This window comes from Pseudorca crassidens, chromosome 13 (genome assembly GCF_039906515.1).
Source record: "Pseudorca crassidens isolate mPseCra1 chromosome 13, mPseCra1.hap1, whole genome shotgun sequence".
NCBI classification, from domain to species: domain Eukaryota; kingdom Metazoa; phylum Chordata; class Mammalia; order Artiodactyla; family Delphinidae; genus Pseudorca; species Pseudorca crassidens.
Window position 1 is genome coordinate 14,387,237 of NC_090308.1, and position 19,465 is coordinate 14,406,701.

The following is a 19,465-nucleotide window of genomic DNA, read 5'->3' on the forward strand; positions in this document are numbered from 1 at the left end:
GTCTTGGTTGGCGGGGGGGACACAATTCAACCCATAACGGGTAGATATTTTACGTCTATTTTACAGATGAGGAACCTGAGGCACAGGGAGATAAGTAACTTGCCTAAAGTCAACAGCTAACGCACTGGAGAGTGTATGAAGTATGGGGAAAAGGGACTAAGACAGACCCCAATGGAACACTTAAAACATCCAAGAGACAGACATGAGACCCCACTTCTGTGACCACAGTAGATGGACCAGAAATGGGTGCCTGATCCAAAGAAAACCTTTCTACAGGCTTGTCGCTGCTGGCCTGCAAGGTGACACGGTGTAAAAGGGTTGCTCGCACTGAAGAGTGATGGATTAAGCCCACCAAGTTCTCCCTCCGGAGGCAAAACACAGAGAGACAGAGCAAGAGCCGTTAATGGTGGGAGCAGAAATGGGATGTACAGAAAAGCCAGGAAGTACTAGAAAACATAAAGAAGAGGAAGCCCAGAATAAGCAGAAGCAGATGCTAAAGGTAGAGAGAAGAGTGGAGAGCTGACCATGGTATCAGCAGAAGCAACAGAAGCAGAGGCAGGGAGAAGTTGAATCATCACAGCATCAAAGGACACCAGCATTCATGGGATGGGTAAGACAATCCAGCCGTGGCAGCTGCACGGTACCCTGAGACTGGCACTCTAGTTCCTGGACTAACAACTTGTTCCAGTTTATTGGATGTGTGACTGATCTTCACTGGGTTCTGACTGTGAGGTCAAGATTCCCACCCACAATTATACCCACACTTATCCTTACACAAATCTCTCATTTCAATTTTGTGTCTGATAACCTTAAAATCATCTAACTCAAGCACCCAGAGAGGCAGGAGAAAAAGGAGTTGAATGTCACGGTATGGGAGTTAATAGAAGAGAATGTTTCAAGAAGGAAATGGTCAATTGAATCAAATGTTACAGAAAGATCAAGTAAGACGAGCACTTTAAAAGGAACAGAGATTTGCTAACAAAAAAGTGAGAGCTGGGTAAGTGGAGAGAGAAGCCAGGTTGCCATGGATGACGGCATGAATGGGAGGTAAGACCAGAAAGTCAGCAATACAAACCCTACTTTCAAGGGTGAAGAGAAAGAAAAATAAGGCTCTAAGTTGTGGAGTACAAGGAGTGATATTCTTTAAGATGAAAGAGATTTGAGCATATTTAAAGGCTGATGGAAATAAGCCACTAATGAAGACAAGGTTGAAGACAGCTGAGAGAAGAAAACAACTAATAGGACTAAGATGCTGAAGATGCAAGAGGCCAGGTAGAGGGAATAACCCAAGACAGGAGGAGAGAAGGAGGCAACAAAGGGCGGGCACACGTATGAGGCTATGTTAGGATCAGATATTAAAGGTGTTTCCTGTAATGGCTTCTATTTTCTGGGTGAAATAGAAAATGAGATTATCTGCTGACAGTGAAGAAGGAAAAGACAAGGTAAGAGCCTCGAGGGAATGGAGAATATTTGCAGCAGTCATTTTGGAGAATGGCAGTGAGATCTAACCAGGAAAACGGTGAAGGATTACCAATTAGTACAAAGGGCTCAAGTGAAATCAAAGGCCGTGGATTTGGCATACCAGTTAGCTGTGCTTTCATGTGATTTCCTCCAGTCTCCTTCAGTGGGGCAGGAAAAGCAGCAAAAACATTGGTAGTTGGGATTAATTCCAAGTTGAGGACAGAAGGGCAAGGGAACAAGAAGTTTAAGGTGTTAGGAAGAGAATGACTGAAGATATATGTCGGCTGGCTCCAGAGGGAGTGAAGACGAGCAGGTCTAGTAGGGAGAAAATAGGAGGACCAAGGGATCTCAAAGAACAGTTATTTGGGAGTAAGAGATAGAGTTCTGCGATAATAAGAGGCTATGGAGAATTTAGGATTTCAGAGGTGGAGAAGTTCTAGGTGATTCGAAGATCCTGAATTTGGCCGTGTGTAATAGGTGTGTGTTGTCTGTCCGTCCAGCTTCTCTTCCTTTGGGGAACTTCCCCTCTGTTACTACATGTGGTTCTGGTTGAACAGATTATTCTAGAGGCTCACCCCATCCCACCCTCACTGCAGGGGTTGGCATAGGATGCGAGCCAGTGAGTTCATCCTTCTGGCTACAGTGATTGGCTCAGGGGTATGTGACCAAGAAGAGATGATTAAACTATTCCGAGATTTCTTCCATGAATGTTAGAGGCAGAGAATCTCTCTTTCTCAGCTCAGTTCCTCACTTGTAAAGACTTTGTAATTGCTTATGACCATCTTTCTTGGCAACATAGAGAAATCATCTCCAGAAGGAGCAAGTGAGTCCAATAGACAAAGACAAGCAAATCAAGCAGAGACAAAGATGAATAAAAGCAAAAAGGATCCAGAAAACAATGTTGAATCCCTGGATCTAGCCATGCTGAAGTTAGTCTACCCCTGAATCTTTCAACTGAGCATCCCAAAATCTCTTTGCTTAAGGTAGCCTACACTGGATTACTAGAAACTCCAGTCTAGGAGTTGGGTGGCTGAAACCAAAGGAGGCAAAGGTATGAGAGCTGAAAGAACAAGAAACTAAAGATAAAATGTTGCATGGGTTTGCTTTATAGGCACCTAAGATGAAGGCAGTACTTGATGAGAGTGGAGAAGACACCTCTGGACCATTTCAACAGTCTTACATAGGAAGAATAGACAGGATGTGAGTGAATTAACTGCAGTAAGGACCGGAAGAAAGTTATATATTAGTTAGCGAGAGCCTCAAAAGAATGATGGTTCTTATACAAAGGTGAAGGAATAGCAGCATGGAAGCTGCAGAGGGGAACGAGAAGCATACAGACCCCACTTGCTGGGAAGAAGCTAAGTGGGGTGTGCAGTAAAGTGGGTAAGATCACTGCTGTGTAAAGTGGGCAGAGCCTTCCCAGTCAAAGGTAACTGTGAAATGCTTCCCCAGTGAAAATTAGACTTCATTTTCTAAGTCCTAATTGTTACAATATCAATAATATAGACATTCTTTAAAACTTTCAGCCCACAACCCCTTGACCTTGAATCACTCGCTGTTCATCTATAAGATAAAGTAAAACTGGAAATGTAGATGGATCAAGTTAAATTTTTTCTAATTGAGATATTCTAAGCATACATTCAAATGTCTCACACAATGATCAGAATAACAACCTCAGCTGCAATTATTACTCAAGTGATTTGGTAGAAGGGTTAATGTTAAATATTTTAAAACTCTATTTAGAAGATCACATCACACTAATGCATTTTATTGGACAACATGAAATATACATGGATATTACAGAAGAACAAAATCTAACACAAAAGTGTGAAGCTGGCCTGCCACCTCTGGCATGAAGGCCACAGAGGGAAAGCCGACAACCAACTGGCATTTCAACAAGAAGGGAAATGGCTTTATTAAGGGATTCTCAATTTGTCCAAACGACAAATAGTTAATGCGCATATCGACATATATACATAGACAGAATTTATTTTTCTTATCCCATATAGTCTTTCCACCAGAAATTCCTAAGGACTATATTCAAACACTTCAAATATTTCTATATGTATTAAAGATGATTGTATCTATGCTTGAGTTATATTTTGGAAATATTATATAAATGCATATTTAGATAAATGGAATGTAATTTTGTGTAATAAGGAAAAAGTACAGGACTAACCATTTTTAGTATGGACCATTTTTAATCTCTTATATGAATCTGGAAATACAATTAATGATAAGTCAAAATGGAAAAATAATATTATGACAGTGTATGTTTGCTTGTTTGTTTGTTTTGCGGTATGTGGGCCTCTCACTGCTGTGGCCTCTCCCGTTGCGGAGCACAGGCTCCGGACGCGCAGGCTCAGCGGCCATGGCTCACGGGCCCAGCCGCTCCGCAGCATGTGGGATCTTCCCGGACCGGGGCACGAACCCGCGTCCCCTGCATCGGCAGGTATACTCTCAACCACTGTGCCACCAGGGAAGCCCGTGTATGGCTTTTTAAAGAAATCATGTGGGTTACACTCATAAATCTCAGTCACTTTTGGACTTCAATCCTTGATTGTACAGATGTTTTCCTTCCTTTGTGATGAAGGCAATTTCCACCAGAATCGCAGGAATTTCAGGAGAAACAGTAGGACTGTGAAATAACAGAGAAGGTGCAGTCTTTGATACTGAGCCAACCTGGTGTTCATTCTGGTTCTGTCACTAACTAACTGCAATCATAGGTAGGTAACCAAGATCACCTCTCAAGCCCCAGAGAGGTTGTAAAGTAAAAACATTAAAGTTTCTCCACATGGTTATTATGAGAATTAAATTGGGTAGTAGAACTCCTGACTCATAATGGAAACCCCATAATTGTTAATCCCCTACCGTCATTTCCCATTCTAGATACACAATCTAGTGAAATTCATCTGGGTCCCAAAGTGCTAGCAAATACAATAATAGGTGATTTTAGCGCCAAACATCTACCTAAGGCTGGCACCTTTGAGATCCTTTTTTGCCCATGATCGATTCTTGCTCTATCATCAAAGTATACGATGTTCACACACTGATCAAACTTCAAAGGTTTGGGGAATTTGTGAAATTGAGAACTCTGTCCTATCTCTCATCTCCACCTCCCTCAAGAGATATGGTGTTCAATGAAGAAGTTGTAAGTGGCCTTGTGGGTGTCCATCTTGCCTTGTGGTCACATCTTTGAGGCAGGCACAGGTGACAAAGTGATGCTGGTGTGAATGGATCAGTCTTTCAAGACATTTGATGATTTCATAGTCAGGAAGAGCGAGACTGGTCATGTTCAAGGCCAGCATTTGAGAAACCACCTCCCTGAAGTCCACCAGCTGCAATATCAAACAGAACCACAATGATTGAGAGAACAAAATGTTTCAACACAGCTAGACCAAATGCAACCCAAACATCTGTGGAAAACCCAGGTTTGCATGAGCTAGGCAAATTACTTACTCTCATTGCTCTCTGATTAATTCTCTCATTTATGGAAGAAGAAGGAGAAGGAGAAGAGGAAGAGGAAGAGGAAGATGAAGAAGAAGGAGAAGAAGAAGAAGGAGGAGAAGGAGAAGGAGAAGAAGGAGAAGAAGAAGAAGAGGAAGAAGAAGAAGAAGGGGAAGAAGAAGAAGAAGAAGGAGGAGGAGGAGGGTGGGGGAGGGGAGGGGGAGGAGGAGAAGGAGAAGAAGAGGAAGAAGAAGAAGGAGAAGAAGAAGGAGGAGAAGAAGAAGAAGGAGAAGAAGAAGAGGAAGAAGAAGAAGAAGAGGAAGAAGGAGAAGAAGAAGAAGGAAAAGAAGAAGGCTAGCCTGCTAAATTACCTCTAAAGACACTAACCTTCAGCAATTTCATAACCACTTTTCTGATGAGCCAATTAATATGGTACCGGCTACCAAATCAAGAAGCCCAGTTCAGCAACTATGAATGAGATTCTGGCCTTGATAAGATTTCATTTTCCCACTTCCAGGGTGAATGACTAAGCATATCTTTTTCCCAGGGCTGTTCTGAAATTTGGATCAAATGAAACGATGACTGTGTATGTGCTCTGCCTACTAGGAAATGCTCTACAATTGTTGGTGTGGTTGTGTCTCTTGTGTTATAAGCATTTATGCACTGGGATGTTAACTGGGCAATGAACCTCTTAAACAAAAGGAAGAACAAATGGCAAAAAAAAAAAAAAAGTATGAGCTGATGAAAATGGAGGACTTCTAAGCGTTGATCAAATCACATCACACAGATTGCCACCTCACAATCCACAACACTGGACTCTCTGGGACAATTATTTGTCCATCACAAAAGGAAAAATGAGCACTGTGGAGCTAGAGAAAATGGACAAAATGTGCCTTATACCCCTTCAAATTCTCATTGACTGGTTGCTGTGATTCTAGGCAAAAGCAGAAGCAGATCAACTAGAGATGGCCAGACAACCCCTCTCCAGAGGTACCTTCCATTTTAGAAAAGGTGTGATCCAATCCGAAGGCAGATGTTTCCTCCAGGAAGTGCCTTCCACACATCCTCATCACGTGCTCATTCACTTACCAGCATCCTTCCTATGCTGAATCCAACTCGGGAAACAGAACACTCTTTCCAGCCTAGTCTCCCTGATGAAAAAGTTTTCCCCAAACTTTTCCACCCTTTTGAATATGGCCAATGCTCTTAATTGATGAAAGGTTTCCTCTGAGACCACTCACTCTTAGAGTTTGGCCTTCCTCAACTCGGCCTGACACATGAGCCAAAGCAGAGGCAGCCAAAGAGAAAAAATATCCTCGGATCAGAGCCCACTCTGTGCCCTTCTGAGCTGCAGAAAGAGACTGAGATAAAAGCCAAAAGCAGGGGTCAGGCTGCCCAGGACATGTTTTTTTATGCCTGACCTCCTGATGGACTCACCAGATAAAACTCCTCCTTGCAACCAGCGGGCGCATGAGTTCTGTTTTATGGTTTACATCTGGGCTTGGTCGGCCATCAGGTCTGGGTGCCACTGTTTGAGAATTGGGATTGTTTCCTGCAATTGATCTCTGCTGGAGATAAAATTTCCCTCCTGAGGCTGCAGCCCTGGATAACGTTAGAAGATCTGGGATAACACAAACTTCAGAGGCAATCAGCAAATATAATAAAAACCTCTTCACAACCAGAACCTGGCTTTTCACAGGCTTTCCGTGGCTTCAATAAGAATGTCTTTTTCTTTGCTACAGTTCGCGCCACAAAAATGTGAATTGTTTTTCTTAGTGGAGTAAATCATAATGGTTCTTTTAATGCCAAAAAGATGATAGAAGACAGATAGATACGTTAGAATGATATAGAAAGCTTGATAAATTGGTTATGAAGAAATATATGAATAATTATCAAGCTTTTGAATTGCCCCATCTTTCCTAAGTCAGGTTTCACTGCCAGATTTCTACCCACCTGCTTTTCTCTCTCTTCTGCTTCTTCCAGAGATTTTTTTAATGTCTTCATTTCACTGGTTACCACTTCTAGCATGTTTCTGGCCCTCTCTTTACTCTCCTTAGCCCCATGCTCTGTAGTCTCCAATTCTGAGTTGACAGACAGTAGCTTTTTCTCAGCATTCTCCTTCATCTTTTCCAGTTTGTCTCTGGATTTATTTAGGTCTTCAATAGCTTTGGTCTGTTCCAAAGTTTTAATCTAAGCAGTCAAAGAGAACGCTGACAATTTCTTCTGCATTTATTTAGGAAAATTGTATGAACAAGACAAATCAGAAGTCAGTGGGGACTTCCTGGTGGCACAGTGGTTGGGAGTCCGCCTGCCAACACAGGGGACACAGGGTTAGATCCCTGCTCCGGGAAGATCCCACATGTCGCGGAGCAACAGGGCTTGTGTGCCACAACAACTGAGCCTGCACTCTAGAGCCCCTGAGCCACAGCTACTGAAGCCGTGCACCTAGAGCCCATGCCCCGCAACAAGAGAGGCCACCACAGTGAGAGGCCCGCCCGCGCGCTGCAGCAAAGAGTGGCTCCCGCTCGCCGCAACTAGAGGAAGCCCGCGCACAGCAATGAAGACCCAACACAGCCAAAAATAATAAAATAAATAATAAATTTTTTTAAGTCAATGAAATTCATTTAACAACTCCTTTCATGAATGAAGAATTGAATCCAACCCAGTTATACAGACTCTGCTAAGCATATAGACTGGATGAACATGTCTTAAAGCAGTTATAGTTTATGAGCAAATATTAGAGTATCATTATGTGGAAGATTGATGAGATGAAATGGTAGATAGCATGATTCAGGGGTTAAATATTAAAACAAAGTCTGTGGTACTCACACATAGACTCTACCGAGCTCCACAGGGAAAGCAACTTGCACTTTTTACCCCTGCCAAGGGGTCATCCCTGGTATACAAACATTAGAAAGAGCAAAATGTCTCCTCACTTGGTGATTTACCACAAGGAAGCCCCACTTAAAATCTCCGTGGCAAGTCATCAGTGCTGTGAGGGAAATTAGCAGTTTTTCTGAGAAAATGTCTTCTGACTTTACCAATGAGTCTATGGGAACTGGGAGGTGGCCACAGCACTCACTGCAGGCAGGAGGCAAGGGTGGTACCTCTCTCTCAGAAGCTATCCCAGGATCTTAAAGCCAAAACAGAGCATCCTCAAGTACGAGGCACATTTGCTTTATTAGTTTAGTATTTAAAATTATACCAGATCTGCCGACAAAAAGAATCTGAGTCAGAGGAATGAAGGTCTGATACATACTATAGCATGGATGAGCTGTGAAGACATCATTATATGTGAAATAAGCCAGACACAACAGACACAGAAAGACAAACACTGTATAATTCCACTCCTGTGAGTTACCTGGCGTAGGCTAATTCATAGAGCCAGAATGTGGAACAGAAGTTACCAGGAGCTGAGGGAATGGGGAGCTCTTGTTTAATGGGCACAGAGTTTCAGTTTAAGATGATGACAAAGTTCTGGAAATGGACAGTGGTGGTGGTTGCACAACAGTGTGAATGGACTTCATGTCACTGAATTGTACATGTAAAAATGGTTAAAAATGGTAAAATTTTATGTTCTGTATATTGTACCACAATTTTTTTTAAAAAAGAATTTGAGGTAGTTTTGCATAATTAGGCACAAAGTTTTTTCACTGACCATTCAAAATAAAAATGAATGAGCTACCACTTATCCACTGGATGACTATAACCAAAAAGATAGGCAGTAACAAGTGTTGGTGAAGAAGTGGGGAAATTGGAACCCTCCTATACTGCTGGTAAAATGCAAAATGGTGTGACTGCTGTGAATAACAGTTGGCCAGTTTTCAAACTGTAAACATCGAGTTGACTTATGACCCAGCAATTCCACTCCAAGGTGCATATATGCAAGAGAACTAAAAACTTACGTCCACACAAAACCTTCACAAGAATGTTCGTAGCAGCACTATTCATAATCACCAAAAAGTGAAGACAGCCTACATATCCATCAATGGACGAGTAGATACTATATCCATGCAGCGGAGTATGACTCAGCAATAAAAAGGAACGTAGTACTGATACATGTTACAACGTGGATGAACCTTGAAAACATTGGTTAGGGGAAGTAACTCAGTCACAAAAGACCACTTATTATATGATTCCATTCATATGAGAGATCCAGAAAAGGCCAGGGGTTGGTGGGAGTAGAAAACGGGGAGTAACTGTTCCCCATTTCTTTTTCAGGTAATGAAAATGTTCTGAAATTAGATAGCAGTGATGTTTATAAAACTCTGTGAATATACTAAAAATACTGAATTGTACACTTTTAAAAGGGTAAGTTTTACTATATGTGAATTTATCTTGATAAAGTTGTTATTGGAAAGTACATTTACAAAGAAGCCTTTAAATGCATCAAAAGAAATTACTTTTGAAATAAAGAAGTACACGTGGGATGGACAAAGCGCCAATACCAGCAGAGCTCTGAATTTAGTTCTGAGCCTCCTAACAGTTCAGACAAGGCCTACAGGCATATTCTCAAAGAAAAAGCATAAATTTGTGTTTTAATTTTGTTGAAAATCATTTAAAGGTTACATCTGAAAGTAATAAAAAGATACCAAATAATGAGCGTTTGCTGATTTCTCCCATCCCCTTTCATTTTATCCCTTCTTTCCTAAGAAAGAAAGACGCTTTCTTGCTGCATCTACTCCCAGCCTGTTGTTCCCAGGGCAAGTCTGAGTCATGGGGAGAGTGTTGGGGAAGAAGAAAGCCTGAGAGACTAAACTGATCTACCCGATAAAAAGCTGAGAGAGGAGCGGGAGGAAAGAGTCTCTGTCAACTAGGCTGCAGGAAGCGTTTCTGGATGGAACTTGGGATGATGGAAGAGGGGCTTGTGAGGAGATATAGGTGTCATGCAGCAAGGAAACAAGAGGGAGAGAAAACAATGGAAAAGACGCTTTAAAATACTGCTACTCTTGATGAATGAAATCCTCCTTTTTCTGTTTTCCTTTTTGTTTTGAGTAACAATAATAAAGCAACATGAGCATTTAGTTTCTGGACTGCTGATTATTTATTGATGAAGGATTCTGAGATTGTTGCCATCTGCCCAGACTACATTTGGAGCTACTGTCAGAGATTAAAATCTTGACAGAGTCTCGGGGTCAGAGCTCATCTGCATGGAGACTGAGCTCCAGAATTATGGCGTAAGGAGCACAAGCTGACCTGACCTAAACTCTGAAGGGTCCTCCAACACTTCTGGAAAGTCAGAGGAACGGTAGAAGCTATTCTAAGATTGGAAGTATGACACGATACGGAGGAAAGGTGCCTGCTTGGGACAGGGATGTCCAGATGGAAAATCAGATTTATACTGTCTGGGTAATGTCACTAAACTGAGAAAGCTTGAGTCAAATACCTAAACTGGAAACTTGTTTGTACCTACTATCACACACACAGATTCTTAAGAAATTAAATTCCTTTCCAGGCAGAGAGGAAGTCAATGGCAGACACTCTTGGACAAGTTCAAAACTTTTGAACTGGCTCCATGCAGGAGAGAGGAAATCTCTTGGGAAACTGACAGCTGCTCGCAATCCAGAAGGTGTAAGAACAACTGCTGTAGCTTGGGAAATATGCAGGAAATAAAATGCCAGCAACAGCTGGGGGAGGGGATTCGGAGTCAGCTTTTTCGTCAATGAACCAGCACCAGTAGGGCAAGCACTTGAGACAAGGAAACGGCGCCCACGAAGTGCAGGTCTGCAGGGGCCGACCTTGGAGATCATTCATGGATTCCAAGTTATCAAAACCCGTATTTGAACGTGGACTGTATATAGTACGAGTATATTCGAATATTATCTCAATGTAGATTCCTGAGTGTAACGACTGCACTGTGGTCACACAGAAGAATTCTCTTGTTCTTAAGATATAGTGGGTAAGTATTCAGGGATGAAGTGTCATGATGTCTGCAACTTACTCTCAAATGGTTCCTCTCTCTGTCTCTCTGTATCTCTCTGTCTCTCTCATTAGGCAAAATATAACAGTAAGTAAAATGTTAACAATCTACATGAAAGGTAAAAGAATGTCTGTTATGCTATTCTTGCAACTCTTCTATAGGTTTGAAATTTTTCAAAATAAAAAATTGAGAAGGGAGCTTTCCCATGAGTGATCGGTACATGTATAATGCATCCTATCAGTAAAAAATTCTGAATATATATGTACATTTATTTATAAATTATATGAACAAGTGCTCTAAATAATACATTGTGTAGATTTTCAAATATTTTACAGATAGGGGACATTAGATGAGTGAAATCAATATCAATTTTAAAACAAGGTTATCTCCCTTTAAAACATAAAGATTCCCTTCACATGCCAACTATCTCAGCGCTGCAGAGAAAACATGGGGCAAAGCAAGAAGTTTCTGGGATCGCTATGTTGCATTATAAACCTTACATTAACAGAAGAGGAGATCCATTCAGCCTTTCTACTCAGATTGCAAAAACATTTACAGTGGGCCATCTACCAAAGGAGATGGAACACAGCTTGGAGAGTTAGCAGCACATAAATCAAGTCCTAATGAGAAAAATTTACAGCCAAGAATTTCTCAAAAATGTGAGACTTTATCACAATCCTGAGGGCTGCCTGAATTCTTGTTGTCAGGGAGAAAGTAATGGACTCCAAGCCAAGCCACCAAGACCGAACTGGGAGTCAGCGGTAGGAAGTAAGCCTCAGCCTCCTACGTCAGATCCAGCAAATGAGACTGCTGGGAGGATGGGGGGTTGGGGGTGGGGAAAGGGGGCCAAGGCAAATGGGCTTCTTAATCCAACTACGGGAGCTTATCAGATCCAGCCCAGAGTTCAGTGAGAGACTGTGCCCACAATTTTTTCCCAGTGGGACAGAGACGGTCATAAACAAGACTGATGTGCCACTCAGACCCCAGCGAGGATGGACCAGCTTCCGAGTCTGCTTCCCTTCCAGTGAATAACATATCTGGCATCTGCCTCCTTGAGGGAAAGCGTTTCAAATCTGGTGAACAACTCTCTCGTGTTATAAGGGCCAAAGACCCTGAAAGAGAAGGTGATTCGACGTAACATCGGACCTGTTGAATCTGCCAGAGGATGTGAATTCTCCACCTGGAGGGTTTTTAGGAGATCGCACTGAAAATAGGACCCTGCGGGAGCCAGGCGCTGCAAGAGGGCTCTCTAAAGGGGGTGGGACAGCAGCGGGGGAGGGTCACCCAATGATGCTGTGCCCCTCCTCAAAGAACCACAGAGATTTCACTAGGAGGAAACCACAGCACAAATCAAAGGAAGATGCTCCACTCTGCGGGCTGAGCACACCCCAAACCCCTCCGCAGCACCAGGGAGGTTCTTCCTCACAGGTTCTGCTTGACGTACACGTTCAAAGTGGGGCGAGTTCAGGGCAACTCAAGGTCCATGGATCTACATAATCAGAGCTGAGCTCATGATGGTAGGTTTGGGGAAAATAATATAAAGAAAGGCCGCACTGGTTAGATTGGAGAAAGTTCTGGAGTGTGGGAGGAGCATGGGAAGCAGCTACCTTATGTGGGAGATTATCAAGAAAGTGAGAAAGCAGAAGAGAGCTTTGCTGGTGGCTGAAGAATGTTACCTTCTTTGGGTGTTTCTTGAGAGACTACAAGGAAGATAATAATGGCTTTCCACTAGTTTTTGGTTGTCTGACTACCAGTCTTCGGCCACAGCTCCCTACTAAGATTGAGCGACATGGTACAGGCTGAAAGCTCACCGCCAAATATCTATTCTTCCTTTTTTTATTACTTCCCAGAATAAAGACCCATTTCTTAGGCTGACTTCATCTAAGTGAGCCCCAGGGACTAAGTTACAGCCAACGAAGACTAAGAAGTGTCGTATTGTTCCTGGAAAGTGGCATACAGGATGTCCTTCCACTTTCCTTCGGCCTGGTGCCTGGAATGAGGCCAGAAGCTAGCTTGCACTAAGAGGTGGCATTGAGGAGGAAAGTTATTGCTGGATGGTGAAGCAGAAAGAGAGAACAAGCCAGGATCAGTGATGAACATGAAGCTATCCTACTAAACGCGGAATGACTACGTCCATGCTTCCTTGCAGTGAGAAAGACGTAAACATCTTTCCTGACCAAGCCACTGTTATTGTGTGTTTCAGTCTACTCAGCTGAAACTATTCATAACCCATGCCGGCTACAAAGCAACTAGCGTTGCTTTGGGCAGATCCCTAGAAACAAAAAGTAGATTACTGGTTTATGGAGTTTGGGGAAAGGATGAATATGAAGGTTTTTGTTTTAGTTTTGGGAGGTGAGGGGATGATGGACATGTTCCAGAATTAGGGAATGGTGATAGCTGCACAACCTTGTCAATATATTAAAAACTACTCAATTTTGTACTTTAAAAGAGTGAATTTTGGGAGTTCCCTGGGGGCCTCGTGGTTAGGATTCCGGGCTCTCACTGCCGTGGCCTGGGTTCAGTCCCTGGTTGTGGAACTGAGATCCCGCCAGCCACGCGGCACAGCCAAAAAAAAGTGAATTTTATAGCATGTGAATTATATCTCAGTTTTTTAAACGAAACACATAGAAATGTGTCCAAATTATTACTTTGTATCAACCCTCTCTAAATGGTGAAATTAATGACTAATTTAGTAAGAGTGCCCCCCCAACCCCACAAAAGACATGTCCACCCAGAACCTCGGAATGTAGTCTTATTTGCAATTTGCAGGTGTAATTAAGATAAGAAGCTTGGGGCTTCCCTTGTGGTGCAGTGGTTAAGAATCTTCCTGCCAATGCAGGCGACATGGGTTCGAGCCCTGGTCCAGGAAGATCCCACGTGCCGCGGAGAAACTAAGCCCGTGCGCCACAACTACTGAGCCTGCGCTCTAGAGCCCGCAAGCCATAGCTACTGAGCCCGCAAGCCACAACTACTGAAGCCCGTGTGCCTAGAGCCTGTGCTCCACGACGAGAGAAGCCACCGCAATGAGAAGCCCGTGCACCGCAACCAAGAATAGCCCCCACTCGCTGCAACTAGAGAAAGCCCGCGCACAGCAACGAAGACCCAATGCAGCCAAAAATAAATTAATTAAGTAAGTAAATTTTTTAAAAAAAGATAAGAAGCTCAAGGTGAGATCATCCTGGATTAGGGTGGGCCCCAGATCCAATAATGAGTATTCATATAAGATACAGAAAAGGAGAGACATACAGAAGGAAAGGTGACAATGGAGACAGAGATCAGAATTCTGCAGCGGTATGCCAAGGGTTGTAGGCAGCAACCGGAAGCCAGGAGAAAGGCATGGAATGGTTCCCCTCAGATGCTCCCAAAAGAACCAACCCTAGCAACATCTTGATTTCAGACTTCTGGACTCCAGAATTGTGAGAGAATCAATTTCTGTTGTATTAAGCCACTCTATTCATGGTACTAGGTTACAGCAGCCCTAGGAAACTAACCCAAGAAGGCCATTTTTGCTAACGTCAGAAATACTGCTTTATGGATAGTAAAATTAACACAGGGACAAGCATAGGTGATGTACAAAGATGGAGAATTGATACCATCAGTCTGTCTTGAATACTAATATGTCTCAAGTAAAACAATAAAAAGCTGTTTTGTAGTTGAAATCTTATAAATTCATGAAGTTAGCATTTACTGTATTAGTTAGCATTGGTGTCATTTACGGTATTAGTAAGTTATAGAGATCTCTGTTCCTTACTGGCAGGCAGACTTTGCACTCTACTTAAATGTTTAGGGGCTGAGTGATTGCTGAGTCAGTCAAATCCAGTCTCTTCTATACCTTACCTGTAGAAATATGTGCATCTCTTTATGCAAAATAAAACAACAAATTAAACACACAAGCCAACTTTATTTACTTTCCTGTCTCTCCTTCCCTTTTCATCCATGTATTCCAGAAGACTAGGCCGCCATCTTTGTTTCTACTTCTCTGTCATTTCTCAGCCTACTGAAACTTGGCTTTTTGTCAGAGCCTTCACTCACTACCACCAAGATCTGCTATTATACACGCTCAAGCCTTAGATGTCCCAAGGCCAAGTGTAGCAAATCGTCATTCAGTCTTCATCTCACGGCTGCCCTTGATGCTGTTGCCCACAGCCTTATTCTGGAGTCCCTTTGCTCTCCTCATATCTCTGTTTCTTTTTAGTCTCTTTCCTGACAATTTCACTCATCTTCTTGAAATTCCCCAGTGGCTCCCCAGGACCCAGATGAAAAGTCCAAGCATCCTTGCGTGACACACAAGGCCCTGTGTGAGCTGGCCCTGTCCCCTGTCCGCTACCCAGTTTCTTCTGCCAGTGCTCCAAACCCCGGAAATTATCACGGTGTTAGCAGCAGCCAATCAGCGTTTCTATCCACCTGCTTATTGCATTTAATTATCACTCATTTTCATTCTCTTCTCCAATCTGTCTATATTTCAGTTATTCCCATTCTACCTCCACAATGTTTACCTGTCCACAAGTCACCTATGTGATCCATTTTCTTCTTTAACTTAACCACCTTTTTAACTTAAAGGAATTTAATGATTTTAAAGGGAATTTTATATGATTTCAACAGAATGTGCCACAAATGGGAGACAACAATAAAACAAACACTGTATTAACAATAAAACAAAACGGTATTAGTAGGTACTATTGCTGGTACTCAGCACTGAGCACAAGGCTTATTCTTTGTTTAAAATGTAGACCAGCAAGTGTTCTAGGACATAGTAACCTCTAAGATTTTCTCCTTCATGGTGAAAGAATTGAAAGAAAAACTAAAGGGAACCCATTTTTTACTTCAGGATTGAACATCATATAATACCCCATCCTGTATCTCCTAGAAGCATTCTGTATACAGAATGCTTCCGCTCTCTTCCCGCTTCCGCTCTCTGCTACACGAAGTGTGGGCTCCTCTCACCCCAGCACCACTTCTAGTTCACAGGGTTGTCTTGGCCCAGGCCTCCTATGGCTGCTCTCACTACACTTAGCCGGGATCACGGCTTAGCGCATCTGCCTGGGAACCTCTGATGGCGAGTCACTGTGTCCCTTACTTGAGTGGGCCACCGCCACCTGCTCCCACAGTGTGCTCTCTTGAGCACATCTTTAGCTACCTTCCGTATGCCCCAAGAGCGCAAATGGAACTTCAGGCCCCGGGGCATGGGTGCGATCTAGGCCCCCTGCGCCTGCACCTCCTGCAGCCCCTGCCAGCCAGGGAGGGAGCAACTGTGTGCTGACTTCAGGGCACATCAGTGTTCCCTGACCCACCAGACACACCCCCCAAAGGTCAGTCTCAAGGTATGAGACGGGTGTCCAGGATACTTACTTCTGATATTTTCTCCCCCCCCCCAGGCACCCTATCAGATGCTTTCCCTAGCCTCCCCCTTCCTTTACATTCAAGTATGTCCACTCCCCTGGGTGGAGTCTGCCCTCCCCTTCTCTAGGGAAATAAGCCTTTACCTAGTGGCCTCCTCCTGATGCCAAAAGGGCTTCGGGGGAAAAAAGCTAATGACTCAGAAGGGAGAATAGAGTGGGAAATATGCCCTAAAATATTGTCCTGCTACACAGATTCAAGTGCTGGCTTCATTCCAGATTCCTTTTCCCAACTGGTCTGTGTCCAGATTCAGAAACATTCCAAAAGTCCATTTCAGAGCCCGTGTCTGCAAAGAGCAAGGACATCATCGTTGCCCACTTTCACGACATGGGTATGTGCCAGGGGTGACATGCGTACATGAAGTTATGTATTATGGCCAGCGGCACACATACGTGATATTTAAATATTTTTATTAAATCCCAAGTTCTAATTTCGTTCTTCTCTGTATTCATTAGAAGCCGAACACCCCGAATCCAGGAATCACACCACCCCAACCTGTCTGCCCTCTTCACCATTTGGTGTGACACATCGCACAGCACAACCCACACCTGTCTTGTCAGTGAACACTTCTGTTCATTGTCTCATTTTCTCTAAGCAAATTCCTATGTGAAAAATCCCTACATGATCCCTACCATGATAGTCACCCACACTTTGAAGAAATGTTTCTATTTTCTGTACATCACATCACCCCTTTTGACTGACTTTTTGACTGACTTTTCACCCCTTTTTGACTGACTTTTCACCCAGCAACTATGGCTTCAATTCAAATACTGAAGAGACACGAAATTGATCGACTCTGCTGATCTGTGGAATATTTGCATTTTTCTCACAACTCTAGAAAATCAGAGGAGATTTTCAGCTTTTTTTTCCTGGTGTGTCCCTTTTAAGGCTGTCACGCTTTTGCATAAACTTTTATGGAAACACACACAGACAGTGACAAGGAAATGCAGCTGAGCACTTGCCTGAAGCTTACTGGTGTCAGCCAGTTTGGCTTTGAGGTCAGTGTTCGATTCTCGACACACGCTCAGCTCCTTCTGCAGCCTCTCCACCTTCTTCTGCAACTTCCTGATGGTGACATTGCCCTCGTCCCCCCCCACGGCCGATGCCAAGTGCACCTGCTTCTCCTCCTCCAGCTGGGCTATTTTTTGCCAGAGGAGGTTCATGTGCAGCTCTTTGCTCTCCAGTCTTTCTTTCTGAGTCTTTAGCTGGTTTAATACAAACAGGGATTTTTTTTTTAATAATCATTGAATAGTCAGTAAATATAAATGAATTACTCAGATAATGTTGATCTTTATCTACACTTCAATAAGACTAATTTGTAAACCATCAGATTTTCCTGATTGCATTTTTCTATCCCTATGTTTCCAAGCATTAATTTGGTAGCTGCAAAGTATGAGACAAAAAGAGCCACAGAAAATGCACAAAGGAGTAGGCTTTCAATGTCTGATTCCCTCCAACATTATGTGCATCATAATAAAAATGTAAAATTACTTTTAAGACTACTAAAATGGGCTTATCAAGAGCAGAACATAATAAGACAGACAAAATCCTCTCCAACACCCCACGGCAACTATACTGCTACTGGTCTTTTCTGAAAGAAGACAAAGTGTAAATTAGTACCGAAAACCCAGTGCGACTACTTTCAATCACTTAGAACCAGGTTGAGTGGCACCAAACGTGGGAGTTGATATATTTTTAAAGTAAGCTATATGAAGGAGATTTTGAGGAAAGCTTTGTTTATATATTGAAAATCTTAGAAATAGAAGGGACTTCAAGAAGGCATTGCTTCATTAGTGTCTTTACTATACGCCAGACCTTATACCATCCACAAACCAGGCTGAAGAGGGTCTGCAAATAGCACTTAGCATCGACGGTCAAACTTGATGAAAGAAATTGTAATGGTTTTTAGAAAAAGATTATGGACTCTATGAGGAGAAAAAAATCCTCCTGGGCTTCATATGTCACAATTAGTGAGTAGAATATTAAGTACAGGAACCTCTTTCATCTCTTACAAACACTGGGAATTGGAATCGTGTAGAATTATAGAATGTTAGAGCTAAAGACCATCCCATTTTCCCTAATTATATATTCTGCATTAGTAAAGTGTTTGAAGGTGTGAAGGGCTTACTGAAATGAGGGCTTAAATATCTTGTCTAACAGTGACAGCAATGTCCATGCCCACATCCTTTTTTAACAAGGCGCTTTTAGTATTTCTCTAACTAAACTCCCTTTCCTGAGCTTCTTCATGTCAAATTTCACTCTACTGCAAATTTACCATGGTAAGTTCTGTACGCTAGTCATTTTAATAATTATATAATACTTAAGAAGGAATAATATTGGATATTGAGGAAAAATCAATTATCTGAGAACTTCAGAAAGAATTGTAGCTCAGTTTAATGTCTCTGATGGTACTAGGGGTTGTCTGCTTTCTTTTATAAAATATTCCTTAAGATACAGTAAATGGAGAAGAGGTCAAATATGAATAGAGCATCTTCTATGAACCAACAGTACAAAAATGCTATTTATTAACAACCTCATGAGGTAGGCATCATCACCATCTTAAATACGAGGAAACACAGAGAAGTATATAATTTGCCCAATGTCACACAGCTTGGTTGAACCAAATTGAGAACCCAGATGTGACTCATTCAGCAGCCTATACACGATAATTCTACCATAGAATTTTCTCCTAAGAACTATTCTAAGGACACATCTGTGTTTTCCTATTTCTTTCCCCAATGCCAATAATTACATAATAATTATGTTTTTATGTTTCATCCATTCATTTATGTAGTCTAAACTGTTTCTAAGTCTTCCTTTGAGTGAGTGGAAAGTAAACTCTTCTCCTCTCTACTTTCTAGTGCAAGAGAGCTTATATAAAGGTGAGACTGCTAGATGTTGTCCAGCTCTCCTCTTCTCCCATAGTCATAGAAACAGTGACTTCTTCAGCTAGACAAATGGCTACCCAGAGTAAAGGCTATAGTTCCCAGCCTCCCTTGCAGCTAGGTTTAGCCATCAGAACACATTCTAGCTGTGGGATATAAACACAAGTTCACATAGAAAACTCTGGGAGCCTCCTTTAAAAGACAGCTCATGCATGTTCTTTTGCATCCCTCTTCTTCATCCCTTTCTTTTTTAACCTTCTGCCCGGAACACAGATATAATGGTTCTAGGCACCACTGTGAACCATGACAATAAGGACCCCGCTAGGGACGGGCAATTACTGAGCTGAAAGGAGCC

General features: G+C 42.5%; 1 protein-coding gene across 1 annotated transcript in view; it reads right to left on the reverse strand.

Moving 5' to 3' along the window:
• Positions 1-3,199: 3,199 nt before the first annotated feature.
• Positions 3,200-19,465, reverse strand: part of CCDC170 (coiled-coil domain containing 170) — a 60,553-nt gene continuing 44,287 nt past the window's right edge. The window contains 3 exon segments of the mRNA XM_067701751.1: positions 3,200-4,799; positions 6,862-7,098; positions 17,188-17,430. Coding sequence (XP_067557852.1) covers positions 4,599-4,799; positions 6,862-7,098; positions 17,188-17,430 — 681 coding nt within the window. The 3' untranslated portion in view covers positions 3,200-4,598.